This window comes from Brassica rapa, chromosome A09 (assembly GCF_000309985.2).
Source record: "Brassica rapa cultivar Chiifu-401-42 chromosome A09, CAAS_Brap_v3.01, whole genome shotgun sequence".
Taxonomy (NCBI): domain Eukaryota; kingdom Viridiplantae; phylum Streptophyta; class Magnoliopsida; order Brassicales; family Brassicaceae; genus Brassica; species Brassica rapa.
The window spans coordinates 14,983,871-15,006,667 of NC_024803.2; the positions used below are offsets into that span (position 1 = coordinate 14,983,871).

The window sequence follows — 22,797 nt, forward strand, 5'->3', positions numbered from 1 at the left end:
TTTCATTTTTAAGAGAAATATTGTAGATTTGAGTTTGTGATTTTAAAATTAGGATAACAAGAATATTTGTGGATAATTGAGTATTATTTAAGAAATTTTCATCAATTTGTTGTATTTTTAAATAATTTTCTTAAAAAATGCTATTACTGGAAAGTTTTCATTTTATAGATAAATATTGTAGATTAGATTTTGTGATTTAAAAATTAGAATAACTAGACTATCTGTGGACAAATGAATACTTTTTGAGAATTTTTCATCAATATGTTATATTTTTAAATAATTTTCTTAAAAACTGCTCTTTTTAGAAAGTTTTCATTTTTTAGAGAAATATTATAGATTTGGGTTTGTGATTTATAAATTAGGACAACAAGAATATTTGTGGATAGATGAGTATTCTTTCGGAGTTTTTCATCAGTAGGTTATATTTTAAAATAATTTTCTTAAGAACTACTATTTTTGGAAAGTTTTCATTTTTTTAGAGAATATTGTAAGTTTGTGGTTTAAAAATTAAGATAACAAGAATATTTGTGGATAATTGAGTATTCTTTTAGAAATTTTCATCAGCAAGTTTTATTTTAAATAATTTTCTTAAAAACTTTTATTTTGGAAAGTTTTCATTTTTAAGAGAAATATTGTAGATTTGGGTTTGTGATTTTAAAATTAGGATGACAAGAATATTTGTGGATAATTGAGTATTATTTAAGAAATTTTCATCAATTTGTTGTATTTTTAAATAATTTTCTTAAAAACTGCTATTACTGGAAAGTTTTCATTTTATAGATAAATATTGTAAATTAGATTTTGTGATTTAAAAATTAGGATAACTAGACTATCTGTGGACAAATGAATACTTTTTAAGAATTTTTCATCAATATGTTGTATTTTTAAATAATTTTCTTAAAAACTGCTCTTTTTAGAAAGTTTTCATTTTTTAGAGAAATATTATAGATTTGGGTTTGTGATTTAGAAATTAGGACAACAAGAATATTTGTGGATAGATGAGTATTATTTCGGAGTTTTTCATCTGTAGGTTATATTTTTAAATAATTTTCTTAAGAACTACTATTTTTGGAAAGTTTTCATTTTTTTAGAGAATATTGTAAGTTTGTGGTTTAAAAATTAAGATAACAAGAATATTTGTGGATAAATGAGTATTCTTTTAGAAATTTTCATCAGCAAGTTTTATTTTAAATAATTTTCTTAAAAACTTTTATTTTGGAAAGTTTTCATTTTTAAGAGAAATATTGTAGATTTGGGTTTGTGATTTTAAAATTAGGGTATCAGGAATATTTGTGGATAAATGAGTATTATTTAAGAAATTTTCATCAATGTGTTATATTTTTAATTAATTTTTTTAAAAACTGCTATTACTGGAAAGTTTTCATTTTATAGATAAATATTGTAGATTAGGGTTTGTGATTTAAAAATTAGGATAACTAGACTATTTTTGGACAAATGAATACTTTTTAAAAAAATTTCATCAATATGTTGTATTTTATAATAATTTCCTTAAAAACTGCAATTTTTGGAAAGTTTTCATTTTGTAGAGAAATATTGTAGATTTGGGTTTGTTATTTAAAAATTAGGACAACTAGACTATTTGTAGACATATGAATAATCTTTAAGAATTTTTCATCAATATGTTGTATTTTTAAATAATTTTCTTAAAAACTGCTATTTTTAGAAAGTTTTCATTTTTTAGAGAAATATTATAGATTTGGGTTTGTGATTCAGAAATTAGGACAACAAGAATATTTGTGGATATATGAGTATTCTTTCGGAGTTTTTCATCAATAGTTTGTATTTTTAAATAATTTTCTTAAAAACTGTTATTTTTGGTAAGTTTTCATTTTTAGAGAAATATGATAGATTTGGGTTTGTGATTTAGAAATTAGGACAACAAAAATATTTGTGGATAGATGAGTATTCTTTCGGAGTTTTTCATCAATAAGTTATATTTTTAAATAATTTTCTTAAGAACTACTATTTTTGGAAAGTTTTTATTTTTTTAGAGAAATATTGTACGTTTGTGGTTTAAAAATTAAGATAACAAGAATATTTGTGGATAATAAAGTATTCTTTTAGAAATTTTTATCAGCAAGTTTTATTTTAAATAATTTTTTTAAAAACTTTTATTTTGGAAAGTTTTCATTTTTAAGAGAAATATTGTAGATTTGAGTTTGTGATTTTAAAATTAGGATAACAAGAATATTTGTGGATAAATGAGTATTATTTAAGAAATTTTCATCAATTTGTTGTATTTTTAAATAATTTTTTTAAAAACTGCTATTAATGAAAAGTTTTCATTTTATGGATAAATATTGTAGATTATGGTTTGTGATTTAAAAATTAGGATAACTAGACTATTTGTGGACAAATGAATACTTTTTAAGAAATTTTCATCAATATGTTGTATTTTTAAATAATTTCCTTAAAAACTGCTACTTTTGGAAAGTTTTCATTTTTTAGTGAAATATTGTAGATTTGGGTTTGTGATTTAAAAATTAGGACAACTAGACTATTTGTAGACATATGAATAATCTTTAAGAATTTTTCATCAATATGTTGTATTTTTAAATAATTTTCTTAAAAACTGCTATTTTTAGAAAGTTTTCATTTTTTAGAGAAATATTATAGATTTGGGTTTGTGATTTAGAAATTAGGACAACAAGAATATTTGTGGATATATGAGTATTCTTTCGGAGTTTTTCATCAATAGTTTGTATTTTTAAATAATTTTCTTAAAAACCGTTATTTTTGGAAAGTTTTCATTTTTAGAGAAATATGATAGATTTGGGGTTTGTGATTTAGAAATTAGGACAACAAAAATATTTGTGGATAAATGAGTATTCTTTCGGAGTTTTTCATCAGTAGGTTATATTTTTAAATAATTTTCTTAAAAACTGCTATTTTTGAAAAGTTTTCATTTTTTTAGAGAAATATTGTAGATTTGAGTTTGTGGTTTAAAAATTAAGATAACAATAATATTTGTGGATAATTGAGTATTCTTTTAGAAATTTTCATCAGCAAGTTTTATTTTAAATAATTTTCTTCAAAACTTTTATTTTGGAAAGTATTCATTTTTAAGAGAAATATTGTAGATTTGGGTTTGTGAATTTAAAATTAGGATAACAAGAATTTTTGTGGATAATTGAGTATTATTTAAGAAATTTTCATCAATGTGTTTATTTTTAAATAATTTTCTTAAAAACTGCTATTACTGGTAAGTTTTCATTTTATAGATAAATATTGTAGATTAGGGTTTGTGATTTAAAAATTAGGATAACTAGACTATTTATGGACAAATGAATACTTTTTAAGAATTTTTCATCAATAGTTTGTATTTTTAAATAATTTTCTTAAAAACTGCTATTTTTAGAAAGTTTTTATTTTTTAGAGAAATATTATAGATTTGGGTTTTTGATTTAGAAATCAGGACAACAAGAATATTTGTAGATAGATGAGTATTCTTTCGGAGTTTTTCATCAGTAGGTTATATTTTTAAATAATTTTCTTAAGAACTACTATTTTTGGAAAGTTTTCATTTTTTTTAGAGAATATTGTAAGTTTGTGGTTTAAAAATTAAGATAACAAGAATATTTGTGGATAATTGAGTATTCTTTTAGAAATTTTCATCAGCAAGTTTTATTTTAAATAATTTTCTTCAAAACTTTTATTTTGGAAAGTATTCATTTTTAAAAGAAATATTGTAGATTTGGGTTTGTGATTTTAAAATTAGGATAACAAGAATATTTGTGGATAAATGAGTATTATTTAAGAAATTTTCATCAATGTGTTGTATTTTTAAATAATTTTTTTAAAAATTGCTATTATTGGAAAGTTTTCATTTTATAGATACATATTGTAGATTAGGGTTTGTGATTTAAAAATTAGGACAACAAGAATATTTGTGGATATATGAGTATTCTTTCAGAGTTTTTCATCAATAGTTTGTATTTTTAAATAATTTTCTTAAAAACCGTTATTTTTGGAAAGTTTTCATTTTTAGAGAAATATGATAGATTTGGGTTTGTGATTTAGAAATTAGGACAACAAAAATATTTGTGGATAGATGAGTATTCTTTCGGAGTTTTTCATCAGTAGGTTATAGTTTTAAATAATTTTCTTAAAAACTACTATTTTTGAAAAGTTTTCATTTTTTTAGAGAAATATTGTAGATTTGAGTTTGTGGTTTAAAAATTAAGATAACAAGAATATTTGTGGAAAACTGAGTATTCTTTTATAAATTTTCATCAGCAAGTTTTATTTTAAATAATTTTCTTCAAAACTTTTATTTTGGAAAGTATTCATTTTTAAGAGAAATATTGTAGATTTGGGTTTGTGATTTTAAAATTAGGATAACAAGAATATTTGTGGATAATTGAGTATTATTTAAGAAATTTTCATCAATGTGTTTATTTTTAAATAATTTTCTTAAGAACTGCTATTACTGGAAAGTTTTCATTTTATAGATAAATATTGTAGATTAGGGTTTGTGATTTAAAAATTAGGATAACTAGACTATTTATGGACAAATGAATACTTTTTAAGAATTTTTCATCAATATGTTGTATTTTTAAATAATTTTCTTAAAAACTGCTATTTTTAGAAAGTTTTCATTTTTTAGAGAAATATTATAGATTTGGGTTTGTGATTTAGAAATTAGGACAACAATAATATTTGTAGATAGATGAGTATTCTTTCGGAGTTTTTCATCTGTAGGTTATATTTTTAAATAATTTTCTTAAGAACTACTATTTTTGGAAAGTTTTCATTTTTTTAGAGAATATTGTAAGTTTGTGGTTTAAAAAATAAGATAACAAGAATATTTGTGGATAATTGAGTATTCTTTTAGAAATTTTCATCAGCAAGTTTTATTTTAAATAATTTTCTTCAAAACTATTATTTTGGAAAGTATTCATTTTTAAAAGAAATATTGTAGATTTGGGTTTGTGATTTTAAAATTAGGATAACAAGAATATTTGTGGATAAATGAGTATTATTTAAGAAATTTTCATCAATGTGTTGTATTTTTAAATAATTTTTTTAAAAACTGCTATTATTGGAAAGTTTTCATTTTATAGATACATATTGTAGATTAGGGTTTGTGATTTAAAAATTAGGATAACTAGACTATTTGTGGACAAATAAATACTTTTTAAGAAATTTTCATCAATATGTTGTATTTCTAATAATTGTTTTAAAAACTGCTATTTTTGGAAAGTTTTTATTTTTTAGAGAAATATTGTAGATTTGGGTTTGTGATTTAAAAATTAGGACAACAAGAATATTTGTGGATAATTGAGTATTCTTTTAGAAATTTTCATCAACAAGTTGTATTTTAAATAATTTTCTTAAAAACTTTTATTTTGGAAAGTGTTCATTTTTAAGAGAAATATTGTAGATTTGGGTTTAAGATTTTAATATTAGGACAACAAGAATATTTGTGGATAGATGAGTATTATTTAAGATATTTTCATCAATGTGTTGTATTTTTAAATAATTTTTTTAAAAACTGTTATTACTGGAACGTTTTCATTTTATTGATAAATATTGTAGATTATGGTTTGTGATTTAAAAATTACGATAACTAGATTATTTGTGGATAGATGAGTATTATTTAACAAATTTTTATCAATGTGTTTGTATTTTTAAATAATTTTCTTAAAAACTGTTATTACTGGAACGTTTTCATTTTATAGATAAATATAGTAGATTATGGTTTGTGATTTAAAAATTAGGACAACTAGACTATTTGTGGACATATGAATAATCTTTAAGAAATTTTCATCAATATGTTGTATTTTTAAATAATTTTCTTAAAAACTGCTATTTTTAGAAAGTTTTCATTTTTTAGAGAAATATTATAGATTTGGGTTTGTGCTTTAGAAATTAGGACAACAAAAATATTTGTAGATAGATGAGTATTCTGTCAGAGTTTTTCATCAATATTTTTTATTTTTAAATAATTTTCTTAAAAACTGGTATTTTTGGAAAGTTTTCATTTTTAGAGAATTATGATAGATTTGGGTTTGTGATTTATAAATTAGGACAAAAAGAATATTTGTGGATAGATGAGTATTCTTTCGGAGATTTCATCAGTAGGTTATATTTTTAAATAATTTTCTTAAAAACTGCTATTTTTGGAAAGTTTTCATTTTTTTAGAGAAATATTGTAGATTTGAGTTTGTGGTTTAAAAATTAAGATAACAAGAATATTTGTGGATAATTTAGTATTCTTTTAGAAATTTTCATCAACTAGACTATTTGTGGACATATGAATACTCTCTAAGATTTTTTATCAATATGTTGTATTTTTAAATAATTTTCTTAAAAACTGCTATTTTTGGAAAGTTTTTAGTTTTTAGAGAAATATTATAGATTTGGGTTTGTGATTTAGAAATTAGGACAACAAGAATATTTGTGGATAGATGAATACTCTCTAAGATTTTTTATCAATATGTTGTATTTTTAAATAATTTTCTTAAAAACTGCTATTTTTGGAAAGTTTTTAGTTTTTAGAGAAATATTATAGATTTGGGTTTGTGATTTAGAAATTAGGACAACAAGAATATTTGTGGATAGATCAGTACTCTTTCGGAGTTTTTCATCAATAGGTTGTATTTTTAAATAATTTTCTTAAAAATATCTATTTTTGGAAAGTTTTCATTTTTTAGAGAAATATTATAGATTTGGGTTTTGTGATTTAGAAATTAGGACAACAAGAATATTTGTGGGTAGATGAGTATTTTTTCGGAATTTTTCATCAATAGGTTGTATTTTTAAATAATTTTCTTAAAAATAGCTATTTTTGGAAAGTTTTCATTTTTTAGAGAAATATTATAGATTTGGGTTTGTGATTTAGAAATTAGGACAACAAGAATATTTGTGGATAGATGAGTATTCTTTCGGAGTTTTTCATCAATAGGTTGTATTTTAAAATAATTTTCTTAAAAACTGCTATTTTTGTAAAGCTTTCATTTTTTTAGAGAAATATTGTAGATTTGAGTTTGTGGTTTAAAAATTAAGATAACAAGAATATTTGTGGATAGTTGAGTGTAATTTAAGAAATTTTCACCAATGTAATGAATTTTTAAATAATTTTCTTAAAAACTACTATTTTTGGAAAGTTTTCATTTTATAGATAAATATTGTATATTTGAGTTTGTGATTTAAAATTAAGATAACTAGCCTATTTGTGGACAGATGAATAATCTTTAAGAATTTTTCATCCATATGTTTTATTTTTAAATAAATTTCTTAAAAACTGTTATTTTTGGAAAGATTTTATTTTTTAGAGAAATATTATAGATTTGGGTTTGTGATTTAGAAATTAGGACAAAAAGAATATTTGTGGATAGATGAGTATTCTTTCAGAGTTTTTCATCAATAGGTTATATTTTTAAATAATTTTATTAAAAATTGTTATTTTTGGAAAGTTTTCATTTTTTTTAGAGAAATATTGTAGATTTGAGTTTGTATAACCAAACATGTAAAATAAAACTATTGTATTTGTAAAAGTCACATAAACATTAAAAATATGATTACTATCAAGAATATTCACTATTAATGATGTGACAAAGATTTTAATGTTTATAGAACTGAATCAAACATCTGCGACGGTTGTGAGGATCACGATCCAGTAGTATGTTTATAAAAGAAGAAAATGTTGGAAAGGATAAAAAGCAAAAGGTACTTACTAGTAGAATAATATAATGCGAGGACAGATCGAAGGAGGGGAGTAATATGACCCGTCAGCAATTCAGAACTTTGAAGTGGACCAAATCTTTGATTTTGATGACCGCTGACTTTTCAAACATTTCTTCTACTAGTATTAAACTCAAAAAATCTATACGTGCAAACAACCCACCGCAATGTTTGAGTTTTTCTTCAACGGAAGTCGATAATAATTCTTGTTTTTTTTTTGTCGGCTTTAGATGAGGGAATTCAAAGATTCTCTCCACAGATGAATTGAATGAATGAATGAATGAATGATTAGCTTCTTTTGATAAGACCTGAAATTATTAAATTTCAGTTAACCATTTTATAGTGCTGAGTAGTTGTCACATTGACCGATTGAAATTCATTTCATGAACCATATTAGTATAATCCGGAATTGACCAGAGAAAATCTTGCTTAAGCAAATTCTTTTTGTCCTTTTAACGCGCAACGAGAAATTGTTCGAGATTATTCGCCAAAAAGATTTTAGACAGCACATTTCATTATTAGCTTCTTTCAAAGATCTCAGGGCTACAGTTTTTTCATGTTTCACATCTCCATACTATCTTTACTATTCTTAGATTAAGCTCATAATAAATGGCTAATTGCTATACGCCAAAGTAAAAATTTACATTGATCATCTGTAACCTCATGTAAAAGTATATAAACTAAAAGCATATATATGTAAAGCGATAGCCAGAAACCCATTGGATTACGTACTTCTTTCAGAAACTTCTAATCAGAAGCTAAGTAGCATAAAGACATAGTTATCTTTGCGTTTATAAGTAAAAGAAAACTTGTTTGAAATGCAAAACGTTGGGAATTCATTTTTAAAGAAACAAACAACTTCAGTGACAAAAAAGGGATACAATTTTACCAAAAGAAAAGAAGATACAAACAACTTAGAAGCAAATGCAACCGAGCAAGTAGAACTTTAGAGGTCTTCTGCGATAAATTTTACATATGAAAGAGGAAAATAATATACGCTAATATATATTCCCTCCGTTTCATATTAAGTATCGTTGTAGAGAAAATTTTTTGTTACAAAATAAGTGTCATTTTCGACTTTTAATGCAAAATTTATTAATTTTATTTAACAATTTATTTTTCTACTGGTTGAAATATGATTAGGTGTATATGTAATTGTATTTTTGTATAAAAAATATACAAAATTAATTGTTTTCTTAATCTGTGTGCACAAACCCAAAGTGATACTTAAAATGAAACATATGGAGTATAAGTTACATGGCCTGCAAGTAAAGCGATTGAACATGACTCCAATTTTATTTTATTTTTAAAATAATTGTATATATTAGAACTTAACATTTATTTTGCAATTATAGTCCTATATAAAAGTCTATTCAAATAAAATTAAGCATATATAAAGAGAGATATTATTATTTTTTAATTATATAGCTCAATATTTTTTTAAACATGACATAAAAATAATCTGAAACGTTATTGAGAAATGATAAGCATATATTCACACAAGACAATCAAGATACAGCATATAGAAATTTTAAATTTACTAGGTCTTTTTCTGCGCTACGCGCAGATAATGTGGTTATATAATTTTCTTTTTAAATTTAGTATAATATATGATATTATTTGATAATTTTATCCTAAGGAATCTACAAAGTTTGAGCTGTGAAAGTAGGTAAATATCTCATTGTCTTCTAATTAATGTTTTGTTAAGGTTTTCGTTTTCATCTAAATTTACAACACTTTTTTAAATAGATTGAATATTTGCACAAAAATTAGGAAGAAAATTAGAGTTAGAATTTTGGAATATATCAAGAGAGAGTAAGAAATAAATCATACATATTGATCTGAGAGGTTTGTGATTTTATTTAGAGAGACATAAAAAATTCATAAGAAAAATGCCGGAAAATTGTAACTTTTAAAATCATATTTAGTATGACACTAACCTGAAAAATCTAAAAAGTGTTCATCTTAATATTAAGATTTTGATTTGCAGAACATTAGCATAATATTATGCCATTTATTATCCAGTCAACAATAATTAGGAAAACATTTATAATAGTTTTAGAAAATGAAAATGTTTTCCAAATGCTATATGTCCAATGCTTTCATATGAAGTTTTTGCTAACACATTTAAAGTTAAATATAAAAAATTTAAAAATAATTTATCCTTTTTATTTAATAATATCGCAAAATTATTTTTGTATTCAAAAATTAAATATATATATAAATAAAATTTGAAAATAAGATAATTTTTTAAACAATATTATTTCACATCAAAATATAATTAAATATAAATTATTATTGTCAATAAAAATATAAAAAATTTATATGGAGCATCAACTTCTTTTGGTTGACTGTTGTGGGATGAAATGATCTTTCAGGTAGTTTTGTTTTCAGGTAGTTTGGCTTGACAAAATTTCGCTGAATTGAACCGTAAGAAAAAATTGGTTTGGTTCTTGGGTAGTTAGGTTTCAAAAACTTTTACCGGAGTTTTCGGTTTTGCGGTTAGTTTGGTTAAATTTTCAGTTTATATTGAATAAACTTAAAAAAATCAGTTAATTTATGTTAGTTCGGTTATTTTGGTTTGGGTTTCGGCTAGTTTGGTTTGATTTGGTTATTCCGGTCACTTGGTTGTTTTGATTAGGATTTTGGTTAGTTTGGTTAGTTATGTTTGGAATTTCAGTTAAGATTGATATTTTTTTAACCAAACAAATTTGTTAGCGAACCGAACCAAATCGAAACTGAAAATTTTATTGTTACCAACCGAACTTCCGAACCAAAAACCAAACTTTTTTGTTCGGCAAGTTTGGTCCGGTTAAAAATCCTAGCCTGTGAGGATGTTTTAATGTCTATCATGATGTTTTTAGTAAGGCGTTATGGGTATTTATGTTACTAATATTTTGTAAGGACATATTAAAATAAGGATAAGGATAAATTAAAAAAAGGATAAATTAAACATGGTCACACGAATAAAATAAAAATTTATAAATTAATAATATTAAAATTTGATATTTTATCAATCTATAAGATTATTTTGACAAAATAGTTTAGCAACAGCTTTATATTACAAAGATGATTATTTTCAGTATGCATGTTTGTGTTACCACATCAAGGTAGAGAGTTCTTTCTTAAGAATGAACATTTAAACTTGAAATGAGATTAGAAAAAAAAAATTCTCTAGGTTGTTACCTGAAAGTATGAGATATCACCAGTTAAATTTAGTAGTTTTTTGTCCACACTATGCATAAACTGTTTTACTATTTCTCTTTTATTTAAGATTGTATTTTTTTTCTTCTTATAATTATTAACTAAAGAATTTTTTCATTTTTCATTTCATTTGGAAATAATATGTACATTAAACTGTTTTAACGAAAAAGGATTAAAATTTATAATTTGATTTTAAATTCTCAAAACTGATTTGAACATCGTTTTATTGCAATGTTTTGCTTAATATGCTATTGTGTTCGGTTCTATAACTCCCAGGTTTGTTACGTGAGTGAGGAGTAAAAACTTGTGTTGTTATGGTTTGTAAACGAATAAACCAGAACATTAGAGACCCATTTTAATATATTAAGAAATTATTCAAAATATTTTTTTTATTGATAGGTCAGTCATATTAGCAACCAATTTTTTATGCTCATATATAATTTCAAATTGTTTCTCTATATGACTTCAAAGGCATTTGTTGGTCTCACATAAATAATCAACTTTTTATTTTGTGGTTATCTGAGTTGATTAATTACTGAAGAGTTGAGGTTCTACAGAGAATACAGATAACTGATTGGACTGTAACTATATAAGTTTAGCTATAAAATTTATGATGTAGATGATTTGGATGTAGTTGAAATTTATATATATATATATATATGTTGCCGTAGTATAAACATGAAAGGAGAGGTCTCTGATATATATGTCTATTATTTTGTTTTCCTCTACTCCGCTCACCGCTCTTACATCTTATGCAGGGCGATGTAATACAGTTTTTACTTATTGTAATCTCTAGAATATAATATTTCTATACATAAATTGTATATTTCTTATGCGTTTTTGTCAATGAACTTAAAGTTTTAAACCATCTCGCTGCCCACGAGTTAAGAAACAGTCCTTTAGGATCTGGAAGCAATTCATGATTACTTAGTTGCGCTGAAAGGAAGAAACAAAGGCATGCATGACAAAGTAATGAATGAAACCTACCCGCAGCTGACAAAGAAGTGATTGTTCTCCTTCTATAGAATCGTGTACTGGCTCTCGCTACCAAAGCAAATGACGTACTCATTTAAGAAAACCACATGCAAGGTTTCACAAAGAACTCCAACCTGGTATTCGTTTATGCAAATTCAAATTTCAAAACTTGATAGGAAGTGACAAAAAGAGAAAGTTACTTGCTGATATGGCAGCAAGATCTCTTCGGAATTCTTGGCTGCATATCTTCCCTTAACAACCAACAGTTGCCGCCCATCATGCAAGAAATTCATTACATGGCCTGGTTTATGAGTCATCCTGAATTTTTTTTGTTTAGCAGAGATAGACAGAAATGCCATACAATCTTAAAGCCCCCTAGGCAATATGCATGAATACTTACGGTCGATCAAGCTTGAAGAGGAAGATAAAAGAGATTTGTTCATACTTTTTGAAGAGGTCCATAAAGTTGGCAAACATACTCTTCTTTTTGTCCCCTGCAAAGAACTTAAGGAGGCCTGATAACTGTACAGCACCTATCTCCAGCAAGCTCTGGATTTTTTTTCATGGAGAATGTTAAAGACTCTACTAAGAAGCTGCAAATAGACATCACATCAAAAATCAATCTGCTAACAGGTTTTTGATAATGAGAGAACATCATCAAATAACCGATGGTTTAATGCAAAAAAAACCATCTACTCCACCGTCATATATTTAACTTCCCTCACAGGGGTGACATTGCTGCTGCCAAATAATTTAATCTTCATTAGCATGCTCTGCAATGTATTCTCTATGTAAGATGTTTACCGTAAGGAACAATTAATTAGCAAAGACAATAATTTAAGAATACCATCCAAATCTTCTGCAGCAGCGAGACTTATTCAATGAGCTTGGTTCAACCTATCCAAAAAAACAAAAACAATGTGAGGCACATAATCATGAAAACACCAGAGTCAAATAGGCACAATGATAAAATACTCACTGGCTTATTCTTTTGCTTCAGTTCACTAAGTGAACAGTCAAAGCCATCATTAGCTGCAGGGGACGAACGTAAAGAATAACATACAAACACCATTGAAAGAATCAATAAAAGAATTCACGGAAGATAAACTCGTCAACATACCAAAGTGTGAGCTATAAGGATAAGAAAAAAAAATTAACTACAAAATCACACAAATCAGTTTAAATTAAACAAAGTAACTTTTCTAGATAACGGGACGATACCAGGGATGACTCATGTAATGCTACATGTGATGGCGTCGACTCTCAGATTGAAGCAAAGGTTATACCTTGGAAATGATCATAGCATTGGAAGACAAAGTGATGACCAGATGAAGCCGGGCTTGCTCGTTCTTGCGCTATGCAGATATATATATTGAGCATCAATTTCCCATTTTCAGTTGGTCCCTGAAACACGTAAAAATAGATAACGTAAGGGTAGAAGGAAGGGAAAAGAAACAAATGGTATGGTTCTGATGCGTTTAGAGGTCAATAGTTGTATAAATGCAAATTTTGAAATTAGAGACCAAAAACTTTAAAGCTATAAGTATAACAAACTCTACAAAAGACCACAGCTTTTATAAGAGAAACAAAGCAAACAAACTGAAATTGAACTGCTCAAACTCGGTTTGGATTGTTTTATTTATCAAAACTAAGATTGAGAATTACAAAACCTGACAAACCAGATGGCGAATCCTCTCCTGTAAAGCTCATTCTCCTCCTTTTACACCTCCAACAATCTAAACACCAGATCAAGAGCTTTCAAAAACAAAACCAACGATCTGAAACAGAGGAAGTGAAATCATGAATCAAAAGTGGGAAACATTAACCGTAATCATAGAATTCTCAACCGTAAGCTCCACCAGTTATGGAACTCGAACTCCTCCATCTCCCTCAATTCTTTCAACGGCTTCGTCTTCTTCGTTCCTAACAATCTCACAATATGATAAAAGACAAACAAAAAGAGATCACATACAACTCCCACGAACGCTTTTCAAAGAAAACTGTACAGAGGTTAAGTGATGCTTTGTACGTACAGGAGCAAGGCATTGTGTGACTTACCAAATATGAAGGAGTAAATATTTTTACAGAAAACTGTATACAGAGGTAAAGTGATGGAACCAAAACCAAACGCCAGTACTAACTACTCGTTTTCTCCAGAGGCGATGAAGAGATCTGCTGGTTCTAGTGAGAAGAATCTTTCGTGAATCTACCTACGTCTCATATAGTGAGTAAGGAGAGGAGGAAAGCTGAAAAGATTAAGGAATAAATAATTTGTAACTGGTGAAAGAGTTGTTTTGGCAAAGGCAGACAAACCGGAAGAAGACCAAAGAAATATTGGAATCGGCGTGGCGTTGAAAAGGTTCGAGCGAAGAGTGATTTGGTGATGTGTTTTTTTTTAATTGACTTGTCAGTTTAGAAGTCTCTCATTGGTTGATTTTATTTGCTGATGTGGACAGCATGAGAGGAGCTCTTATTCCCCTTTTAGTATTGTATTGATTATCTTAATTAAGTCTATTAAGAAATTTGTTTTTTTTTCACAATATAAAGTTTAATAAATTAACTCATTCAACTATTACTCGGTTCGAGATGAAATAATCAAAACTATCCGTTATGTATGTATACCTATAATTCCATAGTCAAAGTAAAAATGAACCTAGATCAATGTATAAAATACACAAACTTTAATTATTTTACTGTCAAATTATTTTGAGCTGAAAATTCACGGCATGTTATTGGCACAGGTGGATCTAGAAGACATTTAGTAGGGGGTATGGCCTTATTTTTTTGGAGACATCCATTCCACGTATTCCAAATCCAAATTTTGTTGATCCAGTTACAGTCTAAATCTTGAACTAGTCGGGGCCACTTTGATGAACTTGAGCTAATTTTAAGATGAGCACTTAAAGAAAACTAAATTATAGAGGGAACCTGTTCTCGTAACGTATGCCCCTAGTTATTGGTATTCATTTATACATGTTATTTGCAATTAGTGATTTAAAATCAATATTAATGTTTTGTAATTTATCAGATTTTAAAATTTTAAAATAGTTTAAATTGATGGATTCTAAAATCTTTGCACTATATGTTAGATTTTGAGTTCAAACATTTATTCATGAGACTCCATGAAATATGATTTGAAATCAATCCAAAAAATATATATATAAATATATATATATATATATATATATAAATATATATATATATATAAATATATATATATATATATATATATATATAATTTTTTTTTAATAGGGATGTTCTGTAGCCCGTAGCCATTCTCAAGGAGCTGTCCGCAACCCGTAGTCACCCCTGACCCGAAGCCAGCCTGCGCTAATATCTTTTAATGGCGTAAAGCACTCCGTTGCCACATAGGGTTTAGGAGCGAGTCGAACCTAGAGACGCGCAGCTAAACGGCTTGACGCTTAACTCAACCGGGTACCACTAGCCCACCACTACGTGGTTAGCAACCGGGTACTACTAGCCCACCAAAATATAAAGAATTTAAAAAAAAATTAAGTTGAATAACAATAGATTTTTAAAAAATGGCAACAACGTTTCTTTCAGCTTCCACTCTTAGCATGGCTTTTCGAGAACCTTGCAAAGAGAGAAGCAGAGCTTGAAAATCTATGGCCAACGACTTTTGCTCTAACGTCTTGGTGGTGTTGGAAATGGAGATGTGGTTATGTTTTTGGAGATGAAGGAAAGTTTCGAGACAGAGTGAAGTTTCTTAAAGAAAAAGCTCGTGAAGTGCTAGCAGCGCATGACAAACTTAGTGATTGCAGTCAAGTTAGGGAACGTGTGGGGATGCAGATATCATGGCGGAGACCAGCGCATGGATGGATAAAATTAAATACAGATGGAGCATCAAAAGGTAATCCAGGTCTTGCTACTGCAGGGGGTGTTATGCGAGATGAGTATGGTGTGTGGCAGGGAGGTTTTGCTTTTAATATTGGAATCTGTTAAGCACCTTTGGCAGAATTGTGGGGAGTATATTACGGTCTATGTATAGCATGGGACCAGGGATATCATCAGTTAGAGCTGGAAGTGGACTCAGAGAGTGTGGTGGGCGTTCTTCAGACAGGGAACAATGACTCTCATCCCTTGTCATTCCTATTACGTTTGTGCTATGGCTTCATATCAAGAGACTGGTTAGTCAAGATGTCGCATGTGTATAGGGAGGCTAATCGTCTAGCAGATAGATTAGCTAACTATGCTTCTTCTTTATCATTGGGTTTGCATGTTTTTGAGGTTGTGCCTGATAGTGTTGGTGCTATCTCGTTAGAGGATATTCAGGGGGTTTCTAGACCTCGACAAGTTTGTCTGTAACTTTTGTTTTTGTTCTAAATAAAGAGTAGTAGTGTCTCCTGCACCCTACCAAAAAAAAAAGATTTAAATCAATCATTGAATAACACTAATTTAAAAATATAATTCATAATCAATCGTTCGAATAACAGTGAATTGTGTTTAGATATTAAACTTTATTAAAATACATTATTGAATAACTCTACCAAAAAGTTATTTTTTTGGTCTAAAACTACCAAAAAGTAATTGCCGTGTCGTTTTTTCAAAAAAGAGAAAAGAGAATGATTAGATTAATGTTTCTAATCATTGAGTTATTGAGAAATCATGGCTGGGTAGTTTTCCCGGTAAAAACATGGCTTTCTAGAGACTCGTTGATTCATTCTTCAGCCTAATTAGTGCACCGTGTAAATTCTTTCACGTGGTTGTATAAAAGTATGCATATAAGAGACAAAAAAAATTGATTGAAGCAGTTGAGGCGATGACGCAGATCCAGTCAATATCATAGTACTAAATTTGTATTATCCACAAATAAAAGGCCGCATGCATTGACTTCACTTGACTTGACTCTGTCAGTCTTGACCTGCTTATTACACCCTCCATGCATAAATTTAATCATAACCTGTATTAGTTTGGTTGGAAAATAATGATTTAACTTGAGTTTGATTTTTACTTTTTCTTTTATAAATTGTTTAATGATCTTTTTAAACACGTAGAATATTTGAATATTTTTAGACTTCTACAAACCTATCTAAGATCGGACTCGAATTCCGTACAAAAATTTATAATATTTGAATAGAATTTAATTTTAAAACTCAAAAAATTCGATACCTAAAAAGATGATTCATACTTGAATGAGTACATAGATGTCCATATCTAACTGATTCTATAAACATATAAAAAATTCTTTGTTAACTGATTTGAATTCTTGTTACAAATGAATTAATTTCATTCAAACCTTAAAATTATTATGGTTAAAACAAAATAAATGATGTCAAATTACTAGAGTAAATACAATTAATAAAGTAGTTAAGAAATGTGAAAAAAGAGAAATGTGATAAAGTACTTAAAAATATGTAAATTTTTTTTTATACTTTGTAATAAATTATGTTGAATTAATTAAATAAACAATAAATAAAGTGATTATAATTAGTTAAAAAATGAATGAAAATCTGTAAAAAATCACTTAAAAATAAACAAATATTATTTTGTACTTCACTGGTTTTAATAGAATAGTACTTTCCAGTATCACAAGGTTATATTTGATAGCGTTTACCACGAAAATTCTTATAGTTTGATATTACAATGTTCGCTAATGTACATATACGCGTATATGAGAATATATTATTTGTTACAAAACAAGTTATTTTGATACGAATTAGCCGGTTGATGTTGTTCTTGATTGATACTCCTTCTGTTTTTTTAATATAGGAAAAATGATTGTTAGCTACATGAAATATTGGCCACCACATGGCTAACCATGCACTAAGCTAATGTATATCTAGCCATACGAACTATATTTTATGCATGACAACATCCTTCAACCTTATGATGTTATGTAGTTAACATCACGAGTTTAATTTTATTTATCCAAAAACTGATGTGGATATTAGAGATCGTTTAAATATCTTGTTTCAATAATTAAAATATGATCGATCCGACTATAATTTAACTAAAATAAGATTTTGACCCACATTTTAAAAGAGTAAGAATATTTTTAACAACATCTAATTTACAAAATCAATATGTTTTAACATATTTTTATAAGTAGTGTTTTAACATTTTTATTTTAGTGTACTTTAAAACTATATAATTGTATTATTTTTATTTATATAATTTGTTTTGTTATGAACTTTTAATAAGTAATGTTTTGACATTTTTGTTTTCGTGTCTTTTAAAACTATATAATCCTATTATTTTTATTTAATCTGTTTTGTTTTTTTTTAATTATTTTAATCTGTTTTATTATGAACTTTTACTAAAAAAATTGTAATTCATTTGATTAATTGTGTGATATATAATTGTTTGATATTTTTTTAATTATAAAACTTATTTGTTGTCAATTTACTAACTCTTAACATTTTATTTGTATAAAACTTATTTGATGTCAACTTAAACCAAACATAATTTTGCATATATAATTATATATTATATACTTTTAAGAATAAAAATAATCAAAGAATAAGAATCTAATATGAAAGGTTTATTAAATTTAAATGAATGAAATTTTTGTTTATGAAAAAATATATAAAATAATTCACTAAATTAATAATTTCATATTAAAAAAATAAAATGTTAGCGTCAATAAATTGACATCAAAGAAGTTTTATAGTAAATTGTTTTATAAAATAAGTATATATCACACAATTAATCAAATGAATTACAGAAATTTGATTAAAAATTCATACCAAAACAGATTAAAAGAATTAAAAATATCTTATAATTTTTATATTTAATATAAATAAAATAATATAATTATATTGTTTTCAAAACACTAAAATAAAAATGTTAAAACACTACTTATCAAAATTTATAAAATATATTCATTTTGTAAATTAGATTTTGTTAAAATATCTTTACGCTTTTAAAATACGAATCAAAATCTAATTTAGGTAAATTACTGTCAGGTTACGTCACATTTTAATTGATGTAACGAGAGATGTAAACGGTCTCTGACATACACATCATTTTTTTGATATAAAATTAAACTCGTGATGTTAACTACATAGCATCATAAAATTGAGGGATGTTGTCATGCATAATATATATTCCGTGTAGCTAAGTATACATTTATTTAGTTTGCATGGTTAGTCATGTGATGGCCAATATTTCATGTAGTCGGCAATCATTTTTTCTTTAATATAAGTCAATTTAGAGAAATTTTTATATTCCAAATTATAGGATGTTTTCGGTTTACTATGTAAATTTTTTTAACACTTAATGTTATATGACCAATGATAATATACCTTCTATTATATTATTGATTAATTTGTGGTTAATTAAATAATTAATGATGTTTTTGTTTAAAAAATATAAAAAAATAATAAATTTCTTAATCTATGTGTACAACTTAAAAAAGACTTATATTAAAAAACGGATGGAGTAACAATTAACATTGTGTGAAATTGATGTGCATGAATTTATTTATTTGTTAACCGAGTAAGTTTGCAATTAACATTACATCTAGAGTGAGTACAGCAGACTATGGAAGATAGAAGATTAAGATTAGCTCAAATGAAATTTGGTGATAGTGCAATATTATGCATGATTAATTATAATGGATAGTTTAGGATTATGGAGGAATGATCAATAGATGTGAGGCTAATCCTATGAACTCCCATGCAAAATAAAGAGTATATCATTAACTTCATTTTCAAAACTTTATGGTGTTATTCAATCAGTGATTTAAAATCTATTGTCAAGTTTTGTAATCAATTAAAATTTTAAATTTAAACATAGTTTTTAGTTGATGAATTAGAAAATCTCTGCAGTATACCTTGGATTTTGATTTCAGTCATTTGTTCATAAAAATCCACCACAAATGATTTGAAATCAATTTTAAATTAAAAAGTTTAAATATTTTGAAATTGAATAACTACTGATATGATTGTTCGACAGAAATTCAACATAGTGTGGACCGGATTGTCGAGAAAGTCTTAAGAAATTGATTGCAACTTCTGGAAGCATTTTAGCCAAAAAAGAAGAAGAAAAACTTCTGGAAGCAATATAAAGTTTTTTTTTTTTGCTAAAAATAATATAAAGTTATATACGCCATAACGAACGATACGGGTTTCTTTCCACAGCCAACTCCGCAGGTCCGTCCTTGCCATAAGGCAGGTGAAGCATTTGCTTGAGGCCACATTTTATATGGTAAAAATGAAGCCACATTTCATATAATCTTTTGGACAAATGATTATTTGTTTGATTTTTAGTTATCATATCTTTATTCCATTTTTCCATTTTTATCTTTTCCAGCATACTTTCTATCTTAACCATATTTATTATTAGATGAAAAACCTTATTTATTATTCTTTTTAGCCTTTTGTATTGTTTGTGGTACTATTTACCATTAGTATCTTATGTAAAAGACCACACAAATTTTTTTTTTTTTTTTGCTTTAGGCGACTCTCAACTATGGGACGGCACTGCAACTCCGGTTTGGTAAAAATCGAATTGACACACATGAACATCGATGTGTGAATGCGTTACCAAAATATCAAGTGATATGAACATGAACAAAATGGTTCGTAATGCGTAAATCGTATAGGAACATGTAGCCAGTTCAAAACAGGAGAACCACAATGTCGACTAGATGAATAATCTAATCCAACGGCCAAAGTCCACGAAACACGCCATCAAGTGGTGTTCTCTTTTACGCCTTACCTCTCGTTATCTATATTATTATTTGCAAAGTGATTTTTTACATCTAAGCTCTCACATTAAAAATTAGATTAGTTAATATTATTGTTATCCTTAATAAATATATATATATATATATATTATTATATAATTAAGTAAATTTTTTTATATAAAGATATTTTCTAAAATATTTTTAATATTTGAATGTTTTAATAAAATTCTTTATCAAATTAAATAATTTGATGTTTGATTTAATTTGTTTAAAGAGATAAATAATAATACTAGCTTGATTTAAAGTTTAAACTAATAATTATTCGTAAGAATATTATGTCTACATGTACAGACACAACACCTAGTAGTAAATTATATATATACCGTAATAAAGGATGGTTCCCATGGCCCTTCTCGTTTGATTTATTTAAAATTTAATAAGAAGCATAAATTGAAAAAGTCTACTTGAAGACAAAGAAATGGTAAACCCCAAGTGGTACTCGTGAATAGTATATATACATGTTTCCACTCTCTTCTCTACTCAAATCATCTTCCTCTTCCTTCTCTCTTTTCCTTTGGTCTCAAGATTTTAATCTTAACCTAAGATTTGAATATTTATTTTTTAAAAAAAAATCAATGGCCAATCCTAGCGAAGCTTCTGCACTTAGGTTCATCGAGAAGCATCTACTTGACGAGCTCTCTCCGGTGGCTACAGATCGATGGATGATACACGAATCAGCTGCAACGGAATCTAGCTCCGATTCTTCTCCTACGATCTTCGGATCACCAGCAGCTCCAATTGAATTCTCTGAGTTCGAGAATAAACCTGAAATCATCGATCTATCTACGCCGAGATTGATTTCGAGTCCATTTGAATTCGACTCGGAGGTTTCTGTTTCTGATTTCGATTTTAAACCATCTTATCAAACCGGAAATCAATTCGAACCGGAGATTAAAACTCAATCTAACCGAAACCCGCCTTCGTTGAAGATCTCCGTACCAACCAAAACCGAATGGATTCAATTTGATCCCCAACCGGAAGTTACTAAACCGAAACAAGCAATCGCGGAAGAGAAGAAGCATTACAGAGGAGTGAGACAAAGACCGTGGGGGAAATTCGCGGCGGAGATCCGAGACCCGAATAAACGCGGATCTCGCATTTGGCTCGGGACGTTCGATACCGCGATTGAAGCCGCTAGAGCTTACGACCAAGCAGCGTTTAGACTTCGAGGATCCAAGGCCATTTTGAATTTCCCTCTCGAAGTCGGGAAGTGGAAGACACGCTCCGACGCTGACGGCGAGAAGAAACGAAAGAGAGACGACGAACTAGAGGACGTGACTGTGGTGGAGAAAGTGTTGAAGACGGAGCAGAACGTTGACGGCAAGGAGACTTTTCCGTTGGTAAAGTCAGACTTGACGGAGTTATACGACTGGGACTTAACGGGGTTTCTGAACTTTCCGCTTCTATCGCCGTTATCTCCTCGTCCATCGTTTAATTATTCGGAGTTGACCGTTGTTTGATTTTTTCTAGTGTCGGCGGTGTATATGCTGATGTGGATGGTACACGTTGGTGCATGAGATTAAAAAGGCATACATGTGTTTATATTTTTGACTTATTTCTAGTTGTTCATTTTTTTCATACTACTACGTTATTTTATTTAATGAAGACCGGAGAATCGGTTTGTGTGTTATTTCATCCTAGAAGAAATCAGAATAATTCAACACTATCATTTAATGCCATTGACCAGGATACATAAGAGTTGTAGACACAATTAATGCATGACCATGATTCTGTCCGAACAAATTTAATTTGATGGGTCGATTCAGTTTCTCTCGGGATTATATAAGCTGGTCAACCTCGCAGTCGCACGTGCATGGACCTATACGTGTTGTCCGAATGGAGGAGCGGGACAAGTGCAGATCTTCTGCACATGTAGTTTTTCTGCACTACATTCACCATTCACCATTTTTTGTTTACAAAAGCACTTCAAGCGGAAGATCTATATGCAGTTCAATATTTTTTGTCTTTTTGTGAAAAAAGCAGGAGATCTGCATGCAGATCTCACCCGACAACATTTGGTGATGTTGATCTGCTTTTTTTTTTGTCAATAAATAACTTTGTTACAACACATAACTTAAAAAATTTATTTATCTAGTTTTATGAATACAATATTTTTATTTTATTTTATTTACAACTTTAACAATACAAGATTATCATTCTCTACTTATTATTTTTCGTCATATAATTTTTAATTTTTATAA

At 27.5% G+C, this 22,797-nt stretch overlaps 1 protein-coding gene across 1 annotated transcript; it reads left to right on the top strand.

Moving 5' to 3' along the window:
* Positions 1-7,340: 7,340 nt before the first annotated feature.
* Positions 7,341-22,265, top strand: LOC103839535 (ethylene-responsive transcription factor 5). Its single transcript, XM_033280964.1, has one exon. The coding sequence runs from the start codon at positions 21,055-21,057 to the stop codon at positions 22,054-22,056; it is 1,002 nt and encodes a 333-aa protein (XP_033136855.1). The 5' UTR covers positions 7,341-21,054; the 3' UTR covers positions 22,057-22,265.
* The last annotated feature ends 532 nt before the right edge of the window (positions 22,266-22,797 follow it).